Source organism: Anguilla anguilla, chromosome 6, assembly GCF_013347855.1.
Source record: "Anguilla anguilla isolate fAngAng1 chromosome 6, fAngAng1.pri, whole genome shotgun sequence".
Classification (NCBI taxonomy): Eukaryota; Metazoa; Chordata; class Actinopteri; order Anguilliformes; family Anguillidae; genus Anguilla; species Anguilla anguilla.
The window spans coordinates 54,020,744-54,040,717 of NC_049206.1; the positions used below are offsets into that span (position 1 = coordinate 54,020,744).

At 42.5% G+C, this 19,974-nt stretch overlaps 2 protein-coding genes and 1 long non-coding RNA gene across 5 annotated transcripts in view; 2 read left to right on the forward strand and 1 right to left on the reverse strand.

The window, feature by feature from the left end:
- The window catches only part of itpkb (inositol-trisphosphate 3-kinase B), a 36,942-nt gene extending 24,179 nt beyond the window's left edge, over positions 1 to 12,763 (reverse strand). The window contains exons 1-2 of the mRNA XM_035422801.1: positions 12,165 to 12,763; positions 7,116 to 8,458 (exon numbers count right to left, since the gene is read on the reverse strand). Of these exons, the coding sequence (XP_035278692.1) occupies positions 7,116 to 8,216 (1,101 nt within the window). The 5' untranslated portion in view covers positions 8,217 to 8,458; positions 12,165 to 12,763. The remainder of the gene's footprint in view (positions 1 to 7,115; positions 8,459 to 12,164) is intronic.
- A 298-nt stretch (positions 12,764 to 13,061) lies between these two features.
- On the forward strand, positions 13,062 to 16,251 carry LOC118230069. The gene is made up of 4 exons (XR_004765789.1): positions 13,062 to 13,167; positions 15,501 to 15,564; positions 15,759 to 15,843; positions 16,144 to 16,251. It is a non-coding gene; the product is annotated as an uncharacterized LOC118230069 (long non-coding RNA).
- Positions 16,252 to 17,496: 1,245 nt separating this feature from the next.
- The window catches only part of coq8aa (coenzyme Q8A, genome duplicate a), a 31,085-nt gene continuing 28,607 nt past the window's right edge, over positions 17,497 to 19,974 (forward strand). Inside the window, exon 1 of one of the 3 annotated variants that reach the window (XM_035422759.1) lies at positions 17,497 to 17,628. The gene's annotated coding sequence lies outside the window, so the exon portion shown is untranslated. The remainder of the gene's footprint in view (positions 17,629 to 19,974) is intronic. The other 2 variants (XM_035422758.1, XM_035422757.1) reach the window with 2 other exon arrangements.

The following is a 19,974-nucleotide window of genomic DNA, read 5'->3' on the forward strand; positions in this document are numbered from 1 at the left end:
CCAACCTCAGCAAAAGCTAACATAAAATAGGGATATTGCACAACCAAAATTACTGTTTTTACTGTTTCTGTTGTACCTAAATATTTATGTCCAATAATAACCCACAGCTTTAAAATATTACTTATGGTGAATTGCTAACATATTCTTTATCCTGGGGCATTTTAATGTGCTTGTGAGAGGGGTCACTGGGCTTTCTGTCGGGACAGATTTTTCTCTTCAATTCCAGGATGAAAGGTTTATCTAGTACGGGTTCTTCACGGCTCTTGCATAGACAACGTCAGCAATAAATAAAACAAGGAGCATTCTGGGGTTGCAAGCGAATCTGCGTTACAGTACTCGATTCACGGGAAATGAAATATTGACAGACAAGTTTTGTTTTTGTTTTTTAAATTTAATTAATGGATGTTCAAGTGTGTGTACAAAAAATAACCACAAAGCCATACAGTTAATTAGCCACTGGGTCAGGAGCGCCATGGGTCACTGAGGAAAATTTCAAGAAGTACAACAGCTCAAGGGTCAGGACAAAACAAATTTTGGTTCCAGCTTCCTGGCCCCCGGCGCACCGTAAACAAGTGCGCCTGAACAATGGGAATCCGACGCTGTCCCTGCGATAAAGACTCCCTCGCCCCTAAACAACATCCTGTCGGCTCCAATAGCGAAAGGAAGGCCGCATCAGTCAAACTGGCCACATCGTCCTCGCCCACATGGCAGCAGTGTCACCGCGCCCAGCTGGAATTAACATGCACAACCGCCCACACAACAGAGAACAACAGGCGCCGGACGCGCGGCAAGATAACGCTCTTAAAGCAACACAACATTGCCTACCCGGTCAGAAAAATGCAAGGGATGCCCAAATAAAGTGACTTCAGTTTTAAACGTGTTCTTTAGAGCAGTGGCCTGCAACCCTGTTCCTGGAATTTTGCTTTACCCTAAATTCATCCACCTATTCACACCCAAAAAGCCACGTCGGGTGAGTTGACTACCGCATGATGAACTGCTTTAATTGATCAATTAATAGCGAAAACCAGAAGACCCCGTGGCTCCCCAGGACCAGGGCTGCAGACCCTCGCTTTAGAAAATTAGTATTTTCTTAAAGGCTCAGGAACGACAGAACTGGCCGATAACGTTTCGCGAGGGCGGCCGAAAAAGTTGGCGTACCCGCTTCGGATTCAGTGGCACAACACGAGCTCCAGCTTGACGGCGTGCCGCGGGAGTTTTTAAAAAAAAAAAATCTTTAGCTGCTACTGCTTTACAGGGCGATATTTTTTGCAACAAGAAAAAAAAAAAGAAAAAAAAATGAAAATAGAGAGGAGCCCAAACCACAGTGTTGCCTGCAGCAGGTCTGCACGGGTTACACTTGTTATTCTGCGTTATGACAGGTTACCACAGGTCTGCAGTGCAAACGCGGCACGCACTCTCTCCACACCTCGGAGGCGCGCTCTCCACTCTCTCTCTCTCTCTCTCTCTCTCTCTCTCTCTCTCTCTCTCGCTCCAGTGCCTCGTGGGGCACTTCCCTCGCCCAGTTAGCACAGGAAAAGGAGACACCCGTAGAGATGGTATCAGCACACTGTTATCACGCCGGGGGTTTCAGAGAAGGTCGTCATTTCAGATTTCAGGCCAGACTCACCTTTGCTTCTTTCTCAACGTAGCTAATGCGCGAGATTATCGGAGAGGAAGGGCCGTCTGTACCCATTGAAAAAACTGTTTCAATGGGTAAACCCAAAAATGTTTTACTTCAGTTTGTTACACCTGTATTTGTTTAGGTTTTCCGCATTGAAATCAATCAAATGGACCGAAAAATGTTTAATTGAGAAAAATAAAATATATATACGTGTAACAAATTGAAGTAAAATTTTAGGTTGATCCAGTGAAGCATTTGTTTCAGTGCAAAAACATTCTGAGCAAACCACACAGCTTCGATTGCCATGCAATTCAACAATATCCCTGCTTTGTCATTTGGTTTATAATGTCCAGAAAGCCAGTCTTCACATTAACCGTTGAAAAAGATAGAAAGGTCAATTCACTGAAGTTTTCAGAAGACCAGAGAGCTCCTATCTCGATGCAAATGCGGAAAAATTGCTGTGGCTAGAGTCAAGGGTATCTGTCCAAGTTGGTAGTGCTCCCACAGTGATCTCATACACAGATCTAAGCCTTTTCTCCCAAACCCCCAATTCAAACTGGTTCTTGATCAAAGACAACTATGCCCCTCACTACTACCACACGCGGTCCCTTGAAGTATTGAAAACTTTAGGAAGGTAAATGATTTCTTGAAAACAAAATGATTTTCCCAAATGCTTGCAAGATGTGTGTCACGTGCATGATGTGGGCAAGTTTGCCTCTGACTGACTGACTGACTGACTGAATTTATTTTCATGAGAAAATATCAGAGTAAGTTCAAATAGGAACATCATCAAGTACCGATCTAAAAAACAAAAGAAAGAGAACACAAGTAAGTTAAAAAGGTAATTTCCACTGTGGTCCTTAAGGTGTGTGTGTGGAGGGGGGGGGGGGTCCACCATACAATACCTCTATTATCTGTGGCCGGTACCCAACATACCTACAGAGGGAATTTCTGTTCCTCTTAAAAAAAGCACAAAAGCAACAGAGAATTGGTATCTCAGTGACCATAGGGGAAGCATGTGTACTCCCTCACTACTGTCTCTCCAAGACCCTGCACAACTCCACCGAGACAACACCTGGGGTGGCAGTGTAGTATAATGGGTAAGGAGCTGGTCTTGTAACCTAAAGGCCACAGGTTCCGTTCCCAGGATGGACACTGCCATTGAGCAAGGTACTTAATCTGCGATGCTCCAGTATACATCCAGCTGTATAAATGGACACAATGTAAATGTTGTAAAGTTGTGTTAGTTGCTCTGCATAAGAGCATCTGCTAAAAATGTCTGTAATGTAATGTAAAGACAAAACACTTCCACCAAGACAAAACAGTTCTCTGTGGCTGGAGTAGACTCTCTAAAGGCCTGCTCATAAGGATAGACCCCCGTTAATGCTGTTAAGTAATTTACAAAATTAATTTATTTCCTTAATCCCACACTTCTCTCTTAAGTCCTCGTCAAGGATGGCGTGACCGTGATGCGGATACATATATGATATTCAGGTAAATTAAGTGTTGTGCCTGAGCTTTGTAGAGTATACAGTTTACCAACCTTTAGGATACAAGTCTAGCTTCTTAACCACTGTCCTTAACGAACGTTCACACACGCTAATAACAGAAAACAGAACTACTGCAAACTTTAGGTTTTAGGTTCCATATTTTATCTGCTATCTGACCTGTTCAGTGAGGGGTGAGAATGTCCTAAATTAGTGGTTGAACTGCGCCAGAAAGAACGTTTGAAAACCACCACGGTAAACACCCTACCGAATGTAGAATAAGGGCAGTCTGTGTGGTGCACCATGTGGGTTTGGTAGCCATGGTTGACTGGTGTACCTCATCCCAAATATGACCCGTCACTGAAAAACTGTGTCAGGCTGCGGAGGTGCCCTATTACATTACGCACAGGGGCTTCACATTGAAGCACTAGCCTGACCCCCATATGCTTTTTCAGTGCTCCTACTAATGCAGCCCACAGGGGAACGCATTGGTTTTTTTTTTGTTGATGGGAAGCCCATAACATTTCAACCGCAGGTGCTGCTTTAAATTCTACTCAATGCTCAGTTTGCTTAGTAAATCCCCTCATCCAAGACAAGGTGAGTATATATCATATTTAATGAAGATTTTACTCTCCCCATCTCTTTTTTATGACAACAAAAGCTGTAACTTACAACTTTAAGCCAAATTCCCGAATTATAACGATTATACTCGTTATCGTTCCTAAGGTAAGGAATGACTGCAGGAATTTGACTTTGTGGAAAGATTCCCCGAGAAAGGGATCCATCACCCTACAGAGCACCCCACCCTCCACCTGGAAAATGTGCTGAATTTATGAGTGACTGAGAGGTATAAACACATGAAACACAACCATTAAATTTTTTTAAATGGCCAAATTGAAGACGGAAGGAATTTAAGTGCTCGCTAGTGTAAACGCACGATAAAACAAGTCGCCAGATGCAGCCGCAGTCTGGTCTTCTCTCTCTCTCTCTCTCTCTCTCTCAACCTTGATCCCCAACACAAACCCGGCTAGTTTTTTTTTAGTTTTTTTTTTACATCATGGAAATGAAAACGTCTGTTAACTACCCTGCTTCAGACTACAGAAGGCACGACAGGACATTAAATCAACTGTGAATACTGCGGGATTATTAACAGCACATGTTGTACAAGGCCACAGATTTATCCATCCAGAAATATTGTTTTTCCAAATCAGATTATTGCACGGCCTGAATATAACTCCACGTCGACTAATCGTGATCCCGCGCGCGTTCAGTGATCCCGTAAGTGTTCAGCGACCGGGCTGCTTTACGCGTGCGAACAGAGCCACTGCCGAAGAGAGACTGGAGAGCACACTGCGTGTAGGAGAAGGCGAGGAAAGAATTCCTCTGAACTGGCAAATTACGCAGCAGAGATGAACGGGCTAAAAAAGGCCTTGAGCTGAGGTGGCTGGGTGGGTGGAGGGAGGGGTTTGACACAGTTGGCCTTGGCAGACTATAACTCCCCCGGCAAAGAACTGTAAGACTCTGGGTGAGGCGAAAAGAGTTTTGACCAAAAACAAAACATAAGAAATTCCAATTACGCCAATAATGCAGCGCCTTAACTACTTTTGTATACTTTAGTCTTGAAATATTTTACAATACCCCCTGAAACTTTCAAAAAGACATGGCCTTACTCACACAGTACTGTTCTGTTCCCTCCATTTTACAGGGGATTGCAATCTCCTTTTCGGTGAAGGGCCCAGCCAACTTTTCTTCAGCATTTGCTTTTTGTTTGTCGCTGAAAAGCCGTTTCAAATCCTGTGCAGACCTTCTTAGTCTCCTGTACCAGGAACCCTATGGCTTCCAGCTTACGGTCTCCAGCTGGGAGTAGTAGCCTACGTCAATTGGGAAAACACTGCACTGTGCCTGAGGCACAGGGCTCCTCTTTTTCATAATTCCCTGTGCACCCTGGGAATACACAGCCCTAACCGGAGCCAGGGCTTCCAGCTATGGCCCCCGCTGAGGTGACAGATTCCCTTTCTAAAGCAAACCAGCTGCGCCGTAGAACAGGACTCTTCCGGCCACTTTAGCTCGAGGCTAGCTAGCGGTATTTACATGGCATATTTGCAGAAATTATTTTAATTGTGATCTCCGGTCCTGCTGAGTTGTTTACTTGATTATATTGTTTTTTCTCGCCGCGGTTCAAGGGTCACATGAAACGGGAGGGATCACATGAGCATCTTGGCAGAGCTCTTCAGTGGCACGAAGGGCACCTTATTCAGTGTCTCCCTCTAAGGGCTTCTCCCTGGCAGCCTTTGTGACATCACACGTGACATCACTCAACAATCTTCCAGCATTTTCTTTTTCCCAAAACAGTGGTGAACACAGTGTCCACCGAAGGCCGAACTTGGATTTGTTCCAAAGGGCAAATATCGAAGCGCTGGTCAAGATGGCACTCCTATAACGGAATTCCACTGGAATGAGGCCAGCGGGAGTGTAAGCCAAGGCTGGCCAATGAGGCCGCAGCACAAACGCTTTTCTGTTGCACTGGTGACTCATCGGCACGCGACATCACGCACCGACCGCTGGCATTTGCCTCGATGGGGACGTCTACGCAGAGTTCATCTGCAGTCCAGGGCTGCCGTTGTGTACTTTATTGTATTTTCACTACTATTTTCACTTCACCATTCGCTTGGTGTGACTGCCAATGGCAGCAATCCCTTTCCTCCCTCCTGTGTTTACCTCCTGTGTATTCACCCCCAGGAACTATGAAAAAACCATTAGCGTTATTAGCTAAACACCTGCCATTTCCGCCCACAGTTAGCCTGAGAGCAGGTCAGCCACCAACAGGGCCTGAGGCCAGACACTGGGCAAAGTGCTGAAAGGAATTATGTGAAACAACCCAGATCTTGAACAAAGCAAGGAACTGGTTTCCGATCTATCGCATAACGTGGGACCTACAGTGCTTATCCCCTCGCTTTTGCGGTCAATTTGGAAAACAGTAGACGGAACATCACTCCTGCTACATATAGACCAGCATGCTCAGTTTTTGAATGTAACTGACGAAAGATTGGATTACTGGTCTTGTCAATCTCAAGATCTACCAGCAGGGATAAGTCACTCAGACAGACGCTACCTATGAGTCAGTTAAAGGATAATGACTCACGTTCTTGACAGACTCATCGTGCTTACATCTTATTCACTCCCTTCTCTGAAGGTTGGCCAAGACAAGCTAAATCAAAACAAGCTTCCCTTCTGATTAAAACTGGTTACAAGTGCTCTTGTGAAAATAAAGTGCCATTCACTTATAAAATAATAAAAATTTTAACTTAAAACCCACATTGAAAGATTAAAAAACTTTTTCTTCATTCTGCCAAAAATCAAGTTTGAATTCTGTCAGATTCAATTTCAGTCAAATTCATACATTAGTTCTTGTACAGAGTTGTAATTGCTATTGTTTTGGTTGAACCTGCCAATATTCAAATCAATTAATTATTGCAACACAGTAAATTACTACACATCCAAGTGTTTGTTTGACACAAGAGTTTAACAGGGAACAATAATGTTTTTTCAGTCAGTATTTGCAAACAGTATACTTCAATTGTTGAATAATCTGCAGAGAAGTATTTTCAAATCAACAACGAGACTATAACTGAACGTAAGGTTTTATTATAAAGTATTGTTTTAGATTAAATGATCAATGCTTATAATTTAAAATATTCTTCATAGCCAGCACTGCATAATGTTAAAGTTTGCCACGCAAATAAAAATCAGCCATCAGTTTTGTTAATATAGAAGAATATGTAGAATTAAAAGTACATAAATTATTAATGCACCTTCACTTGCATAAACTGCACACTCTGTTAGATTCTTTCCAGGACATGTGCCTGGAACAGTTCAAGCCAAAGCCCCTAATGTGCTTGGGGACCACACAACCAACAAGAGCACAAATTAAGTGAATTCAATGTATGATAATATTAACTGATTAACGAGTAAATAGTTTAATTATCAAAGGAACGGGGGAGACTCACTGCTCTCTGCTGCGTCTCCAGCAAGGCGGGGGACTTGTGGTCGGGGTCGCTGGAAATGTCGTCCTCGGATTCCTCCCAGGAGGAGGAGAAGCCAGTGGAGGAGGCGGAGGAGGAGGAGAGCTTGCGCAGGGCCCTGGCTGAGCCGGGACAGGGCTCGGCGAGCCCCTCCCCGGTGTCCTCCATCCCGTGGTCGGTGACGATGACGGCGGGGATGCTCCCCACCTCGTGGCAGCCTGCCTTGGCGGTGCCCCGGACCGCGGCGTTCGGCTGGGTGTCCGCTGGCTCCGCCCCTTCCCGGGCGGGCCGCCCCCCGGCCGGCGGCTCCGCCCCCTCGGTGACGGCCCCAGGCGGAGCGGCGGAGCTGATCCCGGACGAGGGGTCAGCGCCGCCCCGGGGCGCCGCGGACGCGTCCGCGCGCTGGCCGTCCCGCCGCGCGTTGGGCTCGGCGCCGCCCCTCTCCCTCCCGCGGCCTCCCGCCGCCTTCCGGTCCTCCCATCCGCAGCAACCCTTCCCGTTCTGGAGCTCCCCGGGGATGGAGGGCAGGCTGTCCGGCGGCGGGGGAGGGGAGACGGGCGGGCGCCACGCCGCCTCCTGGGCGGCTCCGCCGGGCCGGCGGGGGGCCCGGGGGCTGCGCGGGATCTCCGAGTTCTGCGCCCGGGTCCGGAGGTCTGAGATCTGCGCCTCGAAGAGCCCCACTGTTTTGATGACCTGCACGTTCTGCAGCTCGCGGTGCACCTGGGGGATCTCCACCGTGCGTCTGATGCCCCGCGGCCCCTGCTCCCCGCCGGGGCCCGGGCTGGACGGCTCGCCGCCGCTGTCGCTGCCGCTCAGCCGACGGACGCGCCTGCCCACGTTCACGCCCAGGAAGTCCGGGTGCCGGCCGGGGGAGCGGGCCCGGGGGCTCCCGGGCCCCGGGACGCTGGGGAAGACGAAGTGCGTGCCGGTGGAACTTGGACTCGGGCTCCCGGGGCTGCCCACCACGAGCCCGCAGAAGGCCCGGTCCGGCACGGGCAGCACCGGCCGCCCCGGCCGAGGACTGCTGTGACTTTTCAGATTGTTGGCATTCATCATTATCAAGCTGTTCAGGACATATGCAGCCATAATATCAGGCTGTTCCTCTCCTGGTGAACTCCCATTTAGTCCCGCTCGCTCCTGTGGCTGTGGAACCCCAGCATGGTTTGGGGAAAGGAGGGGGGGCAGGGGTGTGGGTTGCAAGAAGGACGCTTAACGGAAAATCCCTAAGACCTTTCAGGTGACTCGAGTGGACGTCAGAAAATCAGCTTGTCCGGCACGACCTAATTTAGCGCCTTCATCGTCGCGATCAAATTAGCTGCGGGGAGTGCCTGCAAGGAGAAAACAGAAAGAAAAAAAAAACCGACGTCAGCTCAGGACAGGATTTGAATTTTAATACTTGTGCTTCAAGGCATTACCTGTTACACACAGCCACACCTACATCTTAAACGCATGGAATTATTTCCAGCACACCAAACAGATCCAGTTAATAGCGCCAACTTCTCTCGACGAATCCTCAGTCCACTTTTCCCGATGGGGCAAAGGGGATTTTTGGCCTTTTTGTACCCCAGATATTATGTTCCACATGACATTCCTCTGCCACCTAGCAGCGAGATACTTAGAGACTGTTTATGTAACTAAACCACCAAAATGTGCAGACGGAATCTGCTTCCAAATTCCACTGCGTTCTTATGACCAGGGACAGAAAGAAGGGAGAGAAAAAAAAACTGTGGCACTTTCTTTGGTGAATGTGTGAAGAACTGTAACTGCCCAGAACAGCACAACTGTTATTCCCTGGTGAAACACCCCAAAAGTCTCACCAATTTCGCAGCACCTCATTGTAACAAGCGCATGAGAGATGATTACACCATTTTAATCATGATTCAGACTGTTTATAATCAAACCTGTTTATATTCTAACAGAAGCAAAGCAGCTCTTTTGCATAGCAAACCCATTTAAAGAGATGAATTTGTGTAGCTGTATCTCTAATAGTGCTTAATCTGTAAATTATAGACAATTTAAAGTGCTTAATCTACTAGGGAAGATGTGACATTGTGGCGCATTGTTTTATATGTTGTATACAAAATACTTGTTACATAACATCGCATTCACTGTCTATGTTTCCGGAATGCCGAATGAGTTTGATTAAAATACAAATACAAATCTTCAGCCAACCTTGAAAAAGGTTTTATGAACAAAAATTCCATTATCACGCGTTAGAGAGTTTGTGATATATTAGCAAAACAGCAGGAAACTAAAGGCATTCTCAATTTTGCATTCCTGTGATGATTGTTTTCCCCAGTTCATTGAAAAAGACTAACATTCGATTGAAAACCATTATGAAACAAGGTCTATACTAAAACAATATTACCAAGGCGTGTGAAAAGCAAGCAGTCAAGCTAGAGCACATTAGGATTATTCTCAAGAAGCAGGCTAATGCAACATTTCAGCAGGACAGCTTGACCGGCAAAAACAAAAGTACCTTAACTGCACCATTTTTCACTGAACAAAGAAAACCTGTGAGTCGCTTTCTGTTCTGTTTCCAAATAGAGGATTTAAAATAAGCCTGCTCTCTTTCACCTAATAGCTCTTCAAATAGAAACTAGGTCCTGTACTCTTCACGGACAACTCTCATCGTTGCCAGAAAAAGGAAAGCTCAAGATCTGTTGAAAATGCTTTCTATGCTTCTTCACTGAGGAGCAGTCTGTCGTGGTGCTACCAAGCAGCCTGAGATACAGAATGGAGGGAAACATTAGGCGCCAGCAAAGTGGACCAGGAGCGAAGCAGAACGCGTTTTATAAGGTGTCACCATCAATGTGATCCCATGGCCCAGAGCCTAGGGAAGGGTTGAGTTCTGATCCGCTACAAACCTCCACTTCTCAGGCAGCGGACACAGGCAAACGGCACCTCGGCTCCCTGCCATCGGAGCCGCGAGCCCCAAACCGTTCCCATGAACCTGGAGCCTCGGCATCAGTTGGTGAGGCAATATTAGCGACTAATGAACTCTTTGGAACCCTTCGGTTTCATTGAGTCAACATTCAAGGTACTCTAAACTTGGGACTTGTGGATCCACAAGGCTTGATTGTAGGCAGGATATCTTTAAAAAGGCCTCTGGGTCCTCTGTTTTAAAGCAGCCACGTATTTCGTATTTAGATGTATAAAGCAAACCCCCAGAAATGTTGGGTCCACACTGCAATCACTGGATATCTGAGGTAATGTGATTTGTGGTGTGGTGTCCTGGACTTGTCTTTCAGGACTTGCCCGCATCACAGCGAGAGGTTCTTTTAGCTGCAGCTATTTCACAAAGCAGCAAATACCTCTATAGGTTCATATTGTGACTTTATAGCACCTTGTCTCCCCTGTGAGAGTATCGGCAGGACAGTTTAAAAAGGTTTGTATTAAAGCGTGATCTCAGTTCAATTACTCTCTAACCATCCATTAGGATCTAGCACATGAAACATAACCAGCCTATTCCATGTCCTATAACTGTCCATTCTAGGACCATTAGTCACTACATCGTTCTGCTGCATATGCTACATCAGATGCCTTAAAAAAAATATTTTTTTTTTTAAAACACGTAAAATATGAAATTAATCCAGTGAAGCAGAACAATTGTGAGCGTTTCACACGTGGTGTACAGAACGTAAAGAGTTAATATTTCGGAGAAATTGCCCCATCACTCTGCCTTTTTCTTCTTTTTTTCAGTTTTATAAGTTTCTAAATATCATCTTAATCTTTTTAAATTAACAAAACATTGAACACAATCATGGTTTACTCAGCAAGTAATGTTGGCTTTGTCTTAAACCATTGACATACACGTAGGCCTATTTCATGTCCCAGTTTGGACGTACAGGCTATAAATCAATATTACGGGCAAGACAGTCCTGTATATAGCTAAACATACAGGAACAAGAATGTTCGTGTTGTACTCATTACAGCATCAGACCTGTGACAAGACTACTTTCAACACCATTACATTAAGTAAACAGAGTAAGCTTCAATATAATAAACAAACTGAATTTCCGAAAAACCTTCATCAGTAGCCTACATAATAAAATGCTTAGTGTTAAATAAACTATAACAGAGTACATATATGGTTCCAACTGGACTCTTATGTACACTGTTAGTGTAGAATTAACACTGGACTTTTTAGTGTGAATTCCCAATAACATGTTTCTTATCCCCATCTCGACGTTTAAAAGGCAATTAAGGTAAATGGAATTCAAAATGCGTTCAACTGCCAGTGTGAATATAAACGCAACAGTCCTTAACAGAAAAGTTTGAAGTGACGCCTAGACTTGTGTAAATTATATTGTTTTATTAAAGTACTGTTGACATAGACCACGTGGTGTATTCTCAATCTTAATGCTAGTATAAATAACACACTTCATGAACTGACGCCATACATACCGTTATAATTGATCCTGCCTAACGTATCCAGCGGTTATGTGGCCCTAAAATAGCAACACGACATGATAGTAAAATTAAAATATATACTTATGCAAAAAAAAAAAAACATCCGGAGTTTCTATTACTTTACCTTTAAATGCTAAGTACAATAATGAGCCTATTTTACTTTTAGAAAATCATAGGCTGAAAGCTTGATCATGTATTATTATTATTATTATTATTATTATTATTATTATTATTATTATTATTTGTTCATGTTGTTGTTGTTAGAGAAACTGACGTTTGGTTGCCCTTACTTTTCGAATAAAAATGTTTTAATAGGCTCTTCGGGCTTTAAGTTTCCCTTGGTACCATTATCGAAAGTATTCTTGCATAAATGTCTCATCGATCTTTTTTGTCTCCTCATAGAAATTAGCAAGACTCGCTGAATACGTTAACCTTATAATACAACTAGCTGAAGTTTGAAGCATGAGGTATTTGTATGTAAAGCGTTCTTACAGAGCTCAGATTTACATTCCAAGTTTTAAATTCCAGATTTCCCAAAACTCTCTCTTGCTAACTTCTACAGCATATGTAGCATACTCAGTATTTTCATAGGCAGCCGCGGCGTCAAGTTGCGCATCTTACCTTGTTAGAAAAATGCAGTGGCTTCTTACCATCACAATCGGTCCTGGTCGGAGCCACACACTCGACAGGAATGCTAAGATATTTGAAAACACGTCTCAGCTTCAGATCCAGAGTCTGTTCATTAGAGTATGAAAGCGCGATCCCATCTCTCAGTTTCCGCAAAGCAGGCGTAGTTAGTCCTCGTAGAACTGAAGTTTTTGGTTCTCCATCTACTCGTGTGTATTCTTACTATCTTCACGCGTTGCGTTCTTCAGTACTTAGCCTTAGCGTAGCATGTTTGTCTAATGTACAAAAAGCAGGAAGGAAGTTAGACAGTAAGGCTGAACTCAACGGAACAAGCAGTTTTTCTCTCTATAGCGCAGCACGGGGTAGAAGGGAGCGCTTCAAGAAAGAGAGAAAAAAAGAAAAATTTCCATTGCAAGACTTAAAATACAATGCACATCAGCAAAGAATAATTTGTCTCTGTTGTTAAGAGTTACACTAGGATCAAATAAACTTAATTTGTTATTCATTTAATGCAGTCTTATTGTTTAATTATTCACCCGTAGATGCAGAACCTAGAAACGACCCTATTAACATAATACCATGCCACCTGAATATATATGCAAAGCGATTATTTCCTCGTCTTACTATAAATTTGGCCTAATATACTGTTCCATCAAGCAACAGGTGTTAGTTATTACGAGGCATGTTTGGTTTCTTTTCTTTTTTATTTTATTATTTTATATGTAACGTTGATTTAGGCTAATACTAGTTCTTCGAGTAGTCATTTGATTAAAGAACATATTGTTTTATTTCCAGCGTGGTAAGAACGCTGAACGCGCACATTGTGCGTCACAACTTGCAAAACAACTAAGCACACGTTTGAGTTGAACTTGAACATAAAAAGGGGTTCTTGGAAGAGATTAGGCTGCCGCATAGACGTGTGATCAAGTTTTGTTGCTGGTAACAGATCTATTCAGCTCCTACTTACTTACAATGACCGATTGAATTTCAAGGAAAGGTAGGCTAGTGGTCATATAATTTACGTCCCCTATCATTTGTGGGCGCTCTGGCTTTATTTCAGCTTCTACTGATTTTTAACTACCTGTGGCAATAAACTGTAGGCTGTATAGACTTATTCCCACTGTTTTCTGAAAAAAATCGTACTTACTTGCTTTCGTTCACCACCATTAGTTCTGATATTTCCCTACGATGACAAGCATCTTCTAAACGGACAAATTTTAAATGCATTTCTACACGTATCTAATTTAGTGATGAGAGTGCTATGTTTGCAGTGGGCTATGGTTGGGTTCCTTCTCGCACGTTTAATGTTTCATTTAGAACCTAAATCCATAGCAGACAAAAGTGCTTTCAAGAACTGTTTCTGCCTCTTTTCTCTTTTTCATTGTTTAAAGGATCAGTTATGTTTAAGAAGTACACGAAACATTGATAATATTTTGTATTACAGAAAGGACTACCAGAACTGGCTCATATTCATAAACCTACACAGTAAAATGTTCAGTGTTAAATCCACTCTTACAGAGTACATATGTTCCCAACTGGAGTGGTGTGTACTTTGATTAACACTGGACATCTTAGTGTGTATTATTTGAATCTCCTCTGTCAAGATTAGAAGTCTATTTTGATGTTAATTGCATAGATTGATAACTTCCAGTGGCTCATAAAAACAGACATTAAAAAAATAGAGCAGTCTGTAAAACCAGCAGGAAGCATGTCACCTGGCAGACAAAACCGTGGATGGAAAATACAAACGATGATGGCCTTTCTCATTTGAATAAGACCGACTGCCTGATAGGTACTATGAAAATTAATTTTCCATGTCCTCTGACCCAGCCCAAATTGTTGCATGCCCGGCAGGCAGAAAGCAGAGAAATCTGAGTTTATATTTGACATGGTTATCACGTATACACTCACAGTCAGTGTTCATTTTAAGTTCTCATCAGCTTTTAAATTCTGCAGCTTTATGTAAATTATGTGGCAGCAAAATCATGAGTTCATTACTTGATAAACTGAGCAGAGATATTACTGACAATACACAGATTTCTGTAAAAGAGTTTTTTTTTTAATTTACCTCAATTTAAATGTCAGAAATTACAAGTCATCGTATACGTGCAAGTAGGCGGGCTTTTAATTGCTTACAGTAATTCAGAAACAGGTTTGCATAAACTGAATTCTATTTGAGGCGTGGCATGAGATTTGTCACAGGCATGAGCATGCATTTTTCTCTTTTCAAAACGGGCCAGAGGTTTACTCGGAGATATACTCTCGTGACATGTTGTAACAATTACCTGCATCGCCTGTGGAGGATTTACAAGTGTCATATTTGTCTTGCAGTAGGCCATAAAGGCAAACCTATTCATCGTAGGTGTGTCTGTAATAAGCTGCCTTCCACACATAGCCTTTCTCTGTCTCAGAAGGAAGATTCACGGGGGTGAACTTTAAGACAATAGCTCAGTGTGCTAACGGACTACATGGAAAGATGAGGGCTTGGGGGAATGCAGAGATCTGTTTTTAGTTTTGGAGTATACGTCAGTAATGCAAGAATCATTTTCACGAAATGGGGCACAGTGCCGATTAAAAACATGCCCAGGAAGGTTATTGCAGGTTCTCTGTCCTGGCCATAAAATAAAATAAAAATAAAAGTCTGCATGTTCCCAGAATCGTGAGGCCTAGTGTCTGTAGCATTGGGGGAATGGGGTGGAAGAGAAAAAAAAGGAAAACTTGCAAAGGGAATAGGAAAATCGTTCTGGTTTGTTGAAACATCCGTTTCACACAGTGAGGGACGGGAACAAAGACTACTGAGGTCTGCTTGAAACCCTGGTACCAAACAGCAAGGGCTCTGCAAACAGAAGCATGAACATTTCACAGAAACAAGTTACAATGAATTCTTAGCAATGTGTCTTAAAATGCAGATGTGCATATGACCACCAGTGCTGCAATCCTGATGAAGAAAAGCTATGCGAAGTCTGGAATGCAGCTATAAAATGTACCAAGATATAAAAAGAATGATGGAATGAAAATTAAACTTTGATCTAATCACTAAAGGTAATACTCACCAGCAAAGCAATTCCACAAATAATATGTTTGCTAAATAATGTGCATCTTGCGCCACCTACAGTCCTTTGTTGGTACAGCAAACTAATTAGCAACTCGTTGCTCATGACAGAACATTATTGTGCAGTCAGTGTAAAACAAGCAGCATGTAGCACACTTACAAGCAGCAGCACAGTGGTCAAAAGATTGAAATCCCCAAAAGCTGATGGGTGTTGTTCAAGCAGTGGAAGGAGGTATGCATGGATGTTGCATTCATTATTTTCACTCCATGACTTTCAGTGCTCGAGTGTGAACGGGCAGAATGAGTGGGGGCAGGGTGAAGACACAGACAGTCCACCGTAAGGTAAGGAGAATGCAATGTTTCCATGAGAAAATAGGTGAAAGGGGTCCAAGAGCACAAATGTGTGATTAGAATGTTCTTATCTTAACATTCTAATGCTGATGTAACAATTACTACTGGGTAATTGAAACCATTGGAGTTCCAGAGCACTGACTTAGAATTGCCAAAAAACCTTCTCTTTTTTCGTAATGGATTAGGTTGGCATAAGGACAGGGAAAACCTGATCAGCATTCCTAATCAACGCTTGATGGATGTGGGCCCTTGTCTGCAAGACTACAGAATGTGAGTACAGTGGTTCTGGAACAGGTGCATGGAGCTACACACACAGTCACCCAGGGCAGGTGTGTACAAGATTTTTTTGTGGAAAGAGGTACATGCAATTTAAGTGTAGGTGCAGCTTTGGTTTTTAATTCTATGGACATGGAACAGTGAAGAAGCAGTTTATCTTCATAGAGTAAATTGTTCTTTCATCTGTTAAAATAGAATACTTAATCTCATCAGTATCTATAACGTCATTGTAAAACACGTAGGTCTGACTCTGTTCTGACTTTTTTTTTTCATTTCTGTTTTAACCTCGTTTAGGGCCAGAGGTGAAGTAGGATTATTGAAACAACAATTTCCCAGCTTTCTGTTCATGTTTCTTCCAATCAAGGGAGTGATGGAATCCCCTGTGAAAAATTAGGTTAATGGAGGAAAATGTAAAAAACAGTATTTTGTGAAAGTACATAAAATCTTACAATTGATTTTTTACAATGGACACTTGGCCAAGAACACCACACAATAATACAAAAAGTTACAAAAAAAAAGCGACACAAATACAAAGTTACAAAATAACAGACATCAGTTAAATAAAAACAAAAAATACATTATATACAGTCAAAAAATAATTAGACACTTCCAGCATCACTTCCTGAATTGTAGAATATAAATTAATTCAGTGAAATTAAGCTTTCAATGCAGATTACTTTTGAAAGTTGCCAGGACAACGGATCCAGGAAGTCAATCCAACTTCTGTTTTTGCTGTAAATTGGAATTTAAGAAAGCATTGTGCATGCAGATTGTAAGAACTACAAGGTAAATATTATAAGGTACAAAGACATGGTGGTAGAAAACGAAGTAGAACTTTGTAAATGCAAATGCAAAGAGTTTTTTTTTTAAATCTACAGATAACCACACAGAAGGCCACTCCAATTTACAATACAGTATCAAGTGGCAAGTAAGGAGTTCAAATACTGTACCATGACAGAGTCCACAAGACGTGCAAGGGTGACACTGCAGTATATTCGTTCCGCACAGTAGGTGGCAGTATGCACCTAGTGGTTTTGTTCGCGTTACTTAAAATGGTTGCTAGGTATCTAGTGTGCTTGAAAGCAAGACATCGCACAATTTAGACATATTAAATATTATAAATACAGTAAATATTAAAATTATTTAATAAACGGTTGCCATCTAGATCATTTTAGACTATAAGAGTCTAAATTTGTGTGTTCATACCTGGGAACTAGCTACCTTGCCAAGTTACCAGTGGCTTCGCTCAGCGGACATTTTCAGACAAAGCTAGGACATGCTACAGTAACCAGAAAGTCGGAAATGCTTTTATACAGTAGCATCTACAGTAAGACGTATAAATTCGTCTTCTAAGACTGGGGAAAAACTCAACGAAACGGTACTCGACTCGCTAGCCAGACTAGTGGGCCGGACACGCCTACACGAGCCCTTCTTTACTGAGGCCCTTTCTAACCACAGCAGCAGTGTGCTGCCTACTGATTGGTTTTCATCAATTCGCCATCCAGACTTTCCATTGGCTAAATTTGGCAGAAAGTTTCGTTGCAATATAATAACAGCTATACGGCCAATAGTAAGCCAGAGTTTAGTCAACACCTTCCCAAAACAGAACCAGGAGTTTTCGTCGACGCCCAATGAGAAGTGTACGGAGGCGGTCTTTAGCAGTCGCAGACAAACAGGTTCTTGAGTTGGTAAACAGCATTGACCTCATGGTATGGAACACACCATTGCAGGGACATGAGGAAGCGTGCACGACTGAACAGTCTGTAGAATATTCTGGTGGTAAGTGTTCGCTAACATTATGCAATCAATATAAACCCGAAATAAAACCTGGGTAAATAGACCTTTGCTGAATTACCTCATCGGTGGAGAATTAACCGTGTTGCTGGCGTGTGTAGCAAGCTTGCACATGTCAGATGGCTGAACTAACGTTAGCTATACCCGTTTTATCGTGAAAGCTCGTGATTCCTATTTGAACATTCCATAGCATACGTGGCCAGCTAACGGCTACTTAGAGGTTTTGTTAGTGTTCTCTTCAGTCGATTGTTAGGTTGTTCCTTGTTGCATTTGCATTCAATGTCCTGATTTAATTCTGCACAAATTGTTCGAGAAGTGTCGCTTTTCACTATATTTTGAACGTGGCTGGGACATGGTTCTTGCGAACGTTAGCTTGCAAACGCTAGCTGTCCGATGAATAGAGAGTGGTTACTTGATTGTTAGGGAAATATATTACTGCATGTCTCCGTCTGTACCGTTAGCACCAAAGCTATTAAAAAGCTATTCACCCAGCAGCCTGGTGTAGATGTTTAGGCTTGGTATTAGTGGATTGGCAGTTTAGCTATCTAGCTAGCTAGCTTTTTGTTTTGCAGTTAAGTGGAATAGGAGTCGTTTATGATCATGTTATGGTTACATGTGCAATATTTGACTAGACGTGGCTGGCTGTCTACCTGGCTTGATGATGCTAACGTTTTCCTCGGGATCGTTTAAAGTAAGTCTAGGTCATTTTAGTTATGATTTTCAGAGGACCTTGAGTTATTAGACAAACATGTTTAATTCTTAATTCGCCTGTACGTACATGAAATTACAACAGTGTCAGTTGAAAGTTAATTTTAGAAAAAACATGTCTTCTGTCACTGCAGAGTATTATTGTTGCTTTGTGTGTCTGAAGGACGAAGTGCTGATGAGGGTCACAGCAGACCATAACAGCACTTCGGTTGGCACAGTAACACCACTGACAGCTGTGGACTAAGGGACAAATCAAAGGCTTTCCCTGAAGGACTCGGGTTGCAAACCGAACATGAGTATAGACATATACAGCAGTTAAATGCCAAACGGTAGCCTGCTTTTACATGGTGAATGTTTTAATTGCAAAGAGCGTAGACAATTAAAGGTAGGCTACGTCTTGTAACCTGAGCGATTGTGTCTATTGTTAAGAGGTAACGCCTGCTTCTAGAATATCCTTTTGTTTCTATGGGTTTATATCGCTGTTAGCTCATGTATTTGAGAAACTGGAAATATTTCTGTTTATTGGGCTTCGTATACATATTTAACAGATTTTGAAAACGTAGAAATTTCAGTTCCCTGATTTAATTTAACTTGGACCTGTTGTTAATGTTAGGGCAGCCATGCAGCAGGACAATTAAGGAGCCTGAATGTTGTAGGTTCAGTCTCCAGAGGGGACACAAGTTTTACTCTTGAGAATGGAACTTCGCATACATTTTTGTGAATACTGTGACATGTAGCCTAATGTGCTAAACAAGTGAAGCGTGTTACCCTGGAGGAAAGCGTCCAGCCAGGAATCTAAATGATAATTTCACTGTTGCATATAAGATGAGGTGTGATGGCAAGTGAGCTTCAATTTGGGTCCTTTGATTCATTTGACCTATATAAGAGGATTGACCTGGTTTACAGTGTAAGATTTTTAGCCGTAGATGAGGTGTACATCTGTAATATGTGTTTAAAGTCTGTTTAAAAAGTTCTACACTGAAGGATAAGGCTTTAAGTCCAGGCTATATCTAGACTCCGCTAAATTAACTGTGGATGCTCTTTGATGCTAAATAAATATATGAGTCATGTCATAGGCTATCAATAGCCTTTACAAAGCTTTGTGTCTCAAAGTAGAATTATTTCTAGATTAAATTGAACTTTAAAAATAGGTCGCTCATTGAGAACAAATGATGTAATTTTTTTTTTTTTTTTGGCTGTTTGAGTTTAAATGATGATTAAAAAATAAATTTAAGACCTTGCAGGGAGGAATAGTTTATTAAGGTGCATATGGTCTGTCTAATGTTCTTCATTTCAGATGTTGATGAAAATGTGCACGTGAACTCTCCTTCGTTCCTCACTTAGCGCTTCTTGCATGTTAATAATAATAATAATAATAATAATAATAATAGCACCTGTATTTCTGAAGAATATTTCCAGCAGCACAGCACAAATTGCTTTACAGAATAAAAGCAGTGCAAGAATGCAAGAGAGATGTTCTGGCCCGATTGCAGTATGTACAAAGACCCCTGACAGATAAATGCATTGAGTGGATGGAAGCAGATTCCTCGTAGCTCACGCTTGTTCACTTTAGAGAACGCCCAGCGTGGCCATGACCATGCACAAGCAGGAGGCAGGGAGGTG